This window comes from Tamandua tetradactyla, chromosome X (assembly GCF_023851605.1).
Source record: "Tamandua tetradactyla isolate mTamTet1 chromosome X, mTamTet1.pri, whole genome shotgun sequence".
Lineage (NCBI taxonomy): Eukaryota > Metazoa > Chordata > Mammalia > Pilosa > Myrmecophagidae > Tamandua > Tamandua tetradactyla.
In genome coordinates this window covers 161439640-161448295 of record NC_135353.1, presented here as the reverse complement: position 1 = coordinate 161448295, position 8656 = coordinate 161439640, and the positions used below count along the sequence as shown (strand labels likewise).

General features: G+C 39.9%; 1 protein-coding gene across 5 annotated transcripts in view; it reads right to left on the bottom strand.

Moving 5' to 3' along the window:
* Nucleotides 1-1484: 1484 nt before the first annotated feature.
* The window catches only part of GPM6B (glycoprotein M6B), a 158761-nt gene continuing 151589 nt past the window's right edge, over nt 1485-8656 (bottom strand). For 3 of the 5 annotated variants that reach the window (XM_077146316.1, XM_077146313.1, XM_077146315.1), the window contains 3 exons: nt 7006-7079; nt 5951-6016; nt 1485-3422 (listed from right to left, as the gene is read on the bottom strand). In XM_077146316.1, the coding sequence (XP_077002431.1) occupies nt 3273-3422; nt 5951-6016; nt 7006-7079 (290 nt within the window). In that variant the 3' untranslated portion in view covers nt 1485-3272. Of the gene's footprint in view, nt 5000-5950; nt 6017-7005; nt 7080-8656 lie in introns of all 5 variants that reach the window. The other 2 variants (XM_077146314.1, XM_077146317.1) reach the window with 1 other exon arrangement.

Sequence of the window (8656 nt, the reverse complement as noted above, 5' to 3'; positions counted from 1 at the left end):
TTTTCCAGTCAACTTAAATTGTGAGCATTATTCTAAATCTGTGGATCAGGGCAGAGTCCATTTAAAGAAAAGTAAATCGTTTCCATCTTATTATATAGTAGTTTCAGATGGCTTTGTTACCTGACGTGTATCAGTACAGATTGATTGCTAGAGAGAGCCTCTCCTGCCGTCAAATGAGTCTCTGGTGATAGGACCTAGGAATCTGTAAATCTTCCTCGGGTGATCCTTAGGCATGATAAAGCTTAGATATCAAAATAATAGGGAAAAAATTGGGGCAGTTAACTCTTGTTTCTTCAAAATTTCTATTGTTGAATTTATTCCATTATCCCAATTCTGAAAAGTTGCCTTCAACAAAATTTGTAAATCTGCACAAATATTTGTGAGAGAAAGATGCTGTCATTTAGGAAGAGATACTTTTACAGCAAGTTACCTCTTTTAAATGCTGTATGCTATTATGTCTCTCAAAGCATTACAAAATCTTGAAAGGAATTTTCTTTTAAATTTAATGTGGTGATTCCACTTGGTTTTCAAATAAATAGGTTCTTCCCTTGTATTTCTTGATTTTAAATTTCATGAGGAAGAACTCTAGAAATGGAAAAATCTCTACTCCATTCCTCAAGAGGCTTCTTTGTTTTGTGGCAGGATTCCTGTTAATAATTAAGACACTTCATGTGATCTTATCTAAATAGGCTTACTATTTTATACTCCAAGTTTGTTGCGGTGACTCATGTAACTTAAACAGAAGGTATTAAATAGTGTGCAAACCAGTACATGAATTGGGTTCCTGGTTGGTCTCCTGCTGTGTGTGAAGGAGCCAGTGGCTCAGTTAGAAATATTAAGTTGAGAAAGTGACACTAGCTGGTCCTTACAAAGGTGGTCAGATGTAGACAGTCATACAAGAGCTCAGGAGTTTAACAGGGACATAATGAAACCCTAAGTAAAAGTTAGTTCTGCTGCTTTATAGAATCCCTGTTAGACCTAGATTTTATGTGTACCCAAATAATTCTTACCCCTTGGGTTTGTAAATAAATAGCCAGTGGTACCTGGACCCTTATGAAGGCAGTTCCCTAGTCAGCGGCAGAGTTTAAGTCTTGTGCTCATCCCCTAGGAATATGGCTTTTATTTGTTGGAGAAGCTAGTCAGAAATCATCTAGTCTTTTCAAGTTGTGTACTTCATGCAGAATATAGCCCAGTGGGTTAAAACATTTTCTCAGTTTGCTCTCTCTTAAAATGGATTTCTGTGAGGGAAAAAAAAAAAGACAACATGCTACACTATCTTTTAGACTGGATTTCCTTGCAAATGTAAAATCTTGATTATGCATATTACTCAAAAGTGACACCATACTGAGGACAAAGAAAGATAGGATTTCTATATGGTAAAAAGGCAAGTAAATGAAGCTACAATTTTATTTCATTACTCGGAGTACATCCACAACTATTTCCATCTAAATAGATCTTTAAAATAAGCATACACAAGTATTGACTATTATCTACAAATATTTATTGTAACACTTGAATAGAACTACAGGAAGCCCTTGGCACTGATAGAAAATATTGATTCACTGTTAGGTTACAAAAATTTATACATAGCAAAATTTAATGCTCTTTACATAAAAAATATTAGACTACTTAATTAAACAAAACTTCCAAAAATTCCGGGTAACAGCTACCAGAATTAGAAAAGTAAAATTAGGCTTTAGACACACTACCTCTTGTAGAACATTGGACGCTAACAGCGCCTCCACTGCGGGGGGGAGGAAATTAAATCTGTCATGCAACAGGAAAACAGAACACGAAGCTATTCTGGAACAACTGTTATACAAGAGAGTTTCTCCCAATTAGAAGGTAAAAAGATCCACGTAGGCATTTTTAGGCATTAACCAAAAAAAGAATCCAAGTGAAATATCATACTTGATGAGTATTCAATTTTAATAGCATCTTGATAAAGGTATGCTTCCTTTCATTTTAATACATTTCTGCACATGTATATGTTTTAAACTCCAGGAAACAGCCAAACCACAGGTTAACTCTTAACATGAATATACATAGTTAACTATATTATGCAGCCCCTTTTAAAAAGCACTGATGCACCCAACAGTTACATGTATCATTTCATAAAGAACAACACAAAATTTACCATCACTAATATCCAATACCTATAGTCACCTAATGTTCTGGAACACAATGATTTAGAAGGCAAATTTCTTCTGAAAATGGCTTAAACTCAAGCAGTTTTCTTGCTGAACATTGAACTGTATTATTCCAGGAAACTAAGATTTAGATAAGAAAAATTGAAATAAATACCCTAATTTAAATTAAGTCTTCAAGTCTATAAAAGTAGGAGGTCTGTGGTCTATTTGCAGTTAGGCTTTAGATAGTTGGTATGAAACTGTAAACTCACTCTGTAGACCACTTAAGAATGGTTTAGAATGGTGGTCATTTTAATAAGGTAACACTTCTTAAGAAAAACATTTATGGATCAAAATTCCGTGAAGGAGTTAAAAATTTAAAGCAAATACTCATTAAGGCAGAGCAGCTGACATTTATTTCCCAAGAACTATGACAAATGGGCCATTACTGTTTTATAAAATTGAGGCTGGAAGGCTTGTCAGTAAGTCAGAATCCAGCTTATTCAGTAGTGGTGCAGCAGAATTATAGGGGCTCATTTTAGCATAATAATAGAGTTCTGATCAGCTCAGGAAATTAATGTGTCCTGGACTTGGGGTGGGGGGAGGGGAAGGGAACTAATTATTTTAAAAAGTCAATTGTAAGAATCACATTATCTTTGATGAGCCAAAGTTTGATAAATGTCAGCTGTCAAATGGAACTGCATACCAATTCCATTTTGTTTCCTATATAGGTACCTTTATTTGAGGACAGGCAGCATCAGTGAGGTTATGTGGTCACATTCCTTGATGCTGGCACATCCTAGGTCCCCGATCAAGGAGTAGACGGGTTCCCCATTGGCCGTCTTGGTAGGACGGCTCTAATGATCAGGGTGAATGTGCCACAAATTTCAAAAGGATGAATGATCATTTTGTCAGTGTTGCCTTTTAAAATGCCTAGCATGAAACCTCCAATATCTGTTCTAAAGAAAAAGATTTACCCACTGGAAGGCTTTCCTAGAAACACATCCCAGCAGCTTGAGACAGACAGTGAAGTATTTGTACTTCTACGTTAGTTTGGTGGGGGTATACATCTGTACTGCAGAGCAGCTGTCTGCTGATTTGTCAGAGCTGTAAATTCTTCAGCTGAAACACTCTGGCAAACATTTATGTATAAGAATTGAGTTGTTCTTTGGACCGAGACTGGATATCTTGCAGTTCCTGTTCTTCCTTTGCTTTGATATCCTGGTAAGCCTGCATTTTGCTTGCATCCTTTAAGTAAGCCCAGTTAGAAGACAGTATCATGAGGAAGTGGATCTGGAAAAGAAGGGTGAGCATGATGGCTAGTCAGCATGTCAGAAGGCAAAAGCAAGCTGCTAGTCAGATTAGACGGTCTTTACTTTCAAAAGTGGGGAGAGAAGGTTATTCTCTATTACTGCTCATTCTGCTGTCAGAGGTTTCAGATGCTGAAGCATGCTCTACTAGTTTGCTTAATATTAAAAGGCTGAAGAAAAGTTAGTATACAAACATAATGAACGTTAAAAATGGCCAGTTATTGTTAAGAAAAAGCAAAAATGAAATACGAAAGCGTGTTTTTTACCGTTTTGAGAGTAATTTTAAAGACTAATGCAGAGAAGTTCAGAAACACGTTGTGTTTTTACTTAAAAATAAGTTCAGTGCAAAGATCTCTTCCACCTGTGGATAAAAATAAATTCCCCCGAAGGTCTAAAAGTGTGAACAATGTCTATTTTGGGTAAATAATAATCAACTACATATTTAACATGAAAAATTAAGTGACTAGAAAAACCAAATTTAAGAACTATAAGCAAAGCATGCAGTCTCTGTGTTAAAGTTTTAGTAATAAAACTACATTTTCCATTTTATAACTGCCATTTTTTTATTTCACAAAATGTAAAAGTCCTTATCACTCTTTACAGTTAATGTGGCAAACACTTCTTTCCTGTATGTTTTCCTCTATTTCCTGCAAAATAAGTCTGCATCTCAAGCTCCTTATAGCTCATTTCCTTTTCAACATATTTGAGACTTTCAGATCCAGGCACAATTTCTATTCCCATTAAACTCTTACGTGCAGTTTGAGAACTGGCTATGAGGAATCAGTTACTCTCACCAAAACCACAATTTAAGGTGACCAATTTTAGGGGCTCTGAAAGGAACGGCTTGTGGGAAGTGGGGGAGAAGAAAAGCCACACACATTTGTAAAGAAAACAAATGGGGGTGGGGGGCTTTTCTTTTTCTTCATATTTTTCACCTGGCTTATTTAGGGGCATTTGTTTGGTAATGAACCATGTGATCATAAATTTGTAATCAAGTTTAGAGAAAAGTATATTTGCAAAATATTTTCCAGACGAAGAATCAGAGCAAACAAAATCCAGAGTAAAATGGTTCTCTTCCATTTTATCTTCAGCACTTGTTTTCATTTTCACTGTTGAAAGTGGTTATCAAGCAAGCAAAAAATATGAGAAAATGTAGGTATTCCAAAGTTTTAATACTTCAGTTAGAGATACTGCTTAGAGTTCAGGGTCAAGAAAATTAGTTGTCAAGAGCTGCTAACCAATGTCAGTGAGTAACTGAATCCTTTTCAAACTGTGGAAATAGCCAGATCTCATTATTTTGTAATTCATGTACAGTAAGTTCTTCTATTAATCTACCATGCAAAATGAGTTTACTAAAGCTATTTACAGATTACTGTAACAAAACTGCAGAAACCTAGACTCTGCTTTAGTCTGGGGTGTCAGTGATAATTCCCGCTACATGGTAGAGCTCTCTAAAGCTCCTTATTGGCCTTAGGCAATTTAGAATTTAGTGCAGCAATCCTCCCGACTCTTAAACTTCAAAACCGCATAGTTATATGTAGTGGCCATCATGTAGATCAGCTGGTGGAAGAGAACAAAACAGGACAGTGAGACACAGGCAGGGAGGGCCGGCACCGGCTCAGGGCCCACGGCCTTTCTTTGTTCCCACAGCAAGGGCTTGCATTTTTAGCACACACACACTTTATTTTTCTTATCTTACAAATACCATGGAAGTACTTAGCTATGCCATAAGTAAAAGCCAGTTTGAATTTATTCAATTGGGTGTGCTTGAAGAACAACAAAACCAAGGTGATGCTCAAGGTCTGACTTCCCTTCATCTTTCCCAAAGTGCCTGTTCTTGTAGCAGTTAATCCCCTTCCTGCCCATTGCACGGCTGAGCTCAGCAGCCAGGAGAACGGCCACCACTCTGATTTAGGAGGGTGGTTTTTTTCATGGAGTGTAATGGGAAGAAATGAGGATTTGAAAAACTGGGAATGATTCATTTTACAGCAGCTGAGCTAATCCCCACTTGCTCTACCAATATATTGGATTTCTTCAAATCACAAACCAAGCCCCCCTCCCATTACATACATATACACATACACATATGTGTGTGTTTACATATGTATGTATGCATAGATGCCTACTTCCATTTGGAAGTTAGCGTTTGGGGTCAAAGAACTGAGTAATGCTTCAAGTGAGCATTCATTTGTCCATTTTCAAAGTTATGAACTAAGGGCTAAATGCAAACCAACCAACATGCTAGGCTGAGTTAACAGGCACTCCAGAGGTCGGTACCCTCTCTTTTTTCCACAGAATCCAGATTACATCACCTACAATCTGTGCCCAGACAGACAACTAGTACTTCCTGCAAACTAAAACACGTGACACATTCCCACAGGTGAGAACTAGCCCCTGTGGAGGGCCAGGCCTGTTGGCTTCAGGAGGCTGGTCAAAGCTGGAAGGGAAATCTGGCATTACAGAGACTGCAGGGAGCTGGGCTAGACCAAGGCAGCCTGGGGCGTTACTCACCAGGGCAATGACGGTGGCACCAGCTCCTGCGCAGGCCACAATGAACAGGTGATAGGACATGTAGAACTAGGAAAGAACAGGCACCAACATAAGCATTTTATGCAGAACAAAGTGGCCCACCCCGCTTTTGGGGCCGCTTCACCTTTCTCCTTCTCCAGCCTTCTCTGCACAGCTGGGGCCAGGGTACTCTCCTTTCACGCCTGCTTCTCAACCCTGGACCCTGGCTGTACGGAATCACCTGGGGGCTCTTACGGTTTTCAGAAGCCAGGGCTGCATCCCAGACCAGTGAAATTGGAGCTTCTCTAATGCTCCCTGGAGGGCTCCCACAGGCAACAGGCACTGGGTGCTGGGCGCCCCTGCTTTAAGCCAGTCCATGTGATGGACCTACACACCCACTAGGCAGAGCAGTTGAGGAGTTCTGTCATGTCTGCCTTTCCAAAAGGACGTGAGGCTTTTTTAAAAAAAAAAAAACAAAACTAACTTCCACTAGTGTGTTTTAAGAATTTGACTTTATAAACAGTTATAAGCTGATGATACAACATTCTATGGCTGAGAGATCTTAAACCACAGTGTTAGGGGATATACTGCCAATTAAAGATGAGCGAGAAACAGAGAAATCACAGCAAATCACTCTGAAGGTATACATGATTAACCATGGTCTGATTTATAGAACTTTAGTTTACACACAAATTCAAGGGAATTTTTCCTATAAAAATTAATTTATAGTTGTTTTGAACAGATGTTCTACTTTGAAAAACTTTCTGAAAGGGAAAGAGAAAACTTGAGATATGTTTTCAAGTTTAGAATATCAGGGTCACTCCCAAGTGACTGCCAAAAGGAAAAGCTCTCCAGTTCATTCTAAGGCCCTTCATTGAATGAGCTGAACCATATGAAACTGCCATTTTTTTGTAAGTAAAAACGGCTGAGCAGCAGCGCCGACACGCAATTCAGTCTTCATGACTGCACCCGAGAGCGCGTTCCTTAGTAACAGCTCGCCATGGTCGGCCTTGCTGATGAAGTGACCGTGTAGGACCCTCCTCACGGGGGCGGCTTACCTCATTTGTGTTGCAGATGTTCTCTAGGGCGGAGCCACATATTTTTCCTGGGAAAGCATTCCAAGGAATGATACCTGCAAAATGCATCCCGATAGGGCGTTAGCGCACACCACAGGGCTCCTGCGAGCTGGGCCTCGGCACCCTGCGCGCTGTCAGAGCTGCAGCTGCTCTCCCTCCTGCTGCAGACCCAGATTTGGGGAGTCAACGGGAAGCCCGAGCACAGGCAGCGAATCTGCAAGGGTTTACACCGCCGGCCTGCTTCTCCCCGACCCACAATGCTTTGTTCAGTGGAGTTGATACTTGTAAAAATTGATTTTCAAAGTGTACCTACAATGAACTTGGGCCTCTGGTTACCAGTAGTTAGACAAGTTGCAGGCTGACCCTCTCAGAAAGCTCCTCTCCGCAGCCCCGAGTTGCTTACGCCGAGGGCCAGGTGCATTTCTGCAGGAGTGTGGGGCTGGGAGTGGCCTGGCCAAGGGAGGAGGCCATAAACACCCAGCTTAGGAACAGAAGCTTAGGAACTTCTGTGGCACTTTGACAGAGTAATTGGTTTGTTGGACTCCCAATAAAAGATCCGGATTTGGATTTTGTGTTTCTATTTTTAACTTCATTTTTGTTTTACAAGTATACTGGAAATACCTTTGGATTGAAAATCAAATTGGAAATTAAAAAAAAAAAAAAGAAGAAGAAAGAAAAACCCTGCCTGCCCTTCACCCCAGAGCACGGGACCAGCACTCTGTGCAGTGCACGTCTCGCTGGTACTCTTAGCGCCCTCTGCAGTGCCCACGGCCCAGTGGACTGCTGCTCTTTCCCCCTGTAGTGCATATGTTTTGTGCCCAAATATCCACCACAGCTCAGATGCCACTTCTTCTAGAAGGTAGGGAAGGGATTAAGCAAATCTTATTCCTTTCATGCATTTGCTTCAGGGAAATGGAAAATGACTTTTGAAATTGTCAGTGAAGCCAGTGGTTTTATGTATAGCAAGCTGGGCACACAGAGAAGATCTAAAAAGAGGATAACTGATGATCAAAAATATATGGTCAAAAAGTAGTAACCAATATTTATTTTTAAGGAATAGGGAAATTGAAATCTGGACATTGATTTGTGAATAATCTTAAGATTCAGATGTAGGTTCTATTTTTAATCCATTTTAAAGAGCACTGCTTTGAACTTTGGTTTAGGAGAAGAGCTGGATGGGCAGTTTTAGGATAGTTTTGTGTTGTGCTACAAGATAAGTTGTTGAGGGTAAGCCACAAAGGAAAAGCAAAAATTAAATAGTCCTCTCTCCCCAGAAAACTGAAAGGACAATTATTTCCTCTTTGAGTCTAATGAAAAGCTTTTTCACCCCTCATTGTTTCTGCCAAGAACATGATTTCCTATCATCCTGGCTAGAAGCACTAATTAAACTCCTAACTTAGGATGCTGCTTTCCTTCACTCAGCAGGGAAGTAGAGTCCCAAATTAATTGACAGGGGGAGCCAATGGCCCCTCCTGTGGCTTTGTGAAAGGAGCCAGCTGTCACTTTAGTTGCTCATTGTGAGGATCTCATTCATTAGAAAGTAGGTTTGAACTGGCTGACAGCATTAGAAGCTGGTTTGCAGAGAGTACGTTCTGATGACAAATACACATAAAACCCAGATGTATTTTTAGAG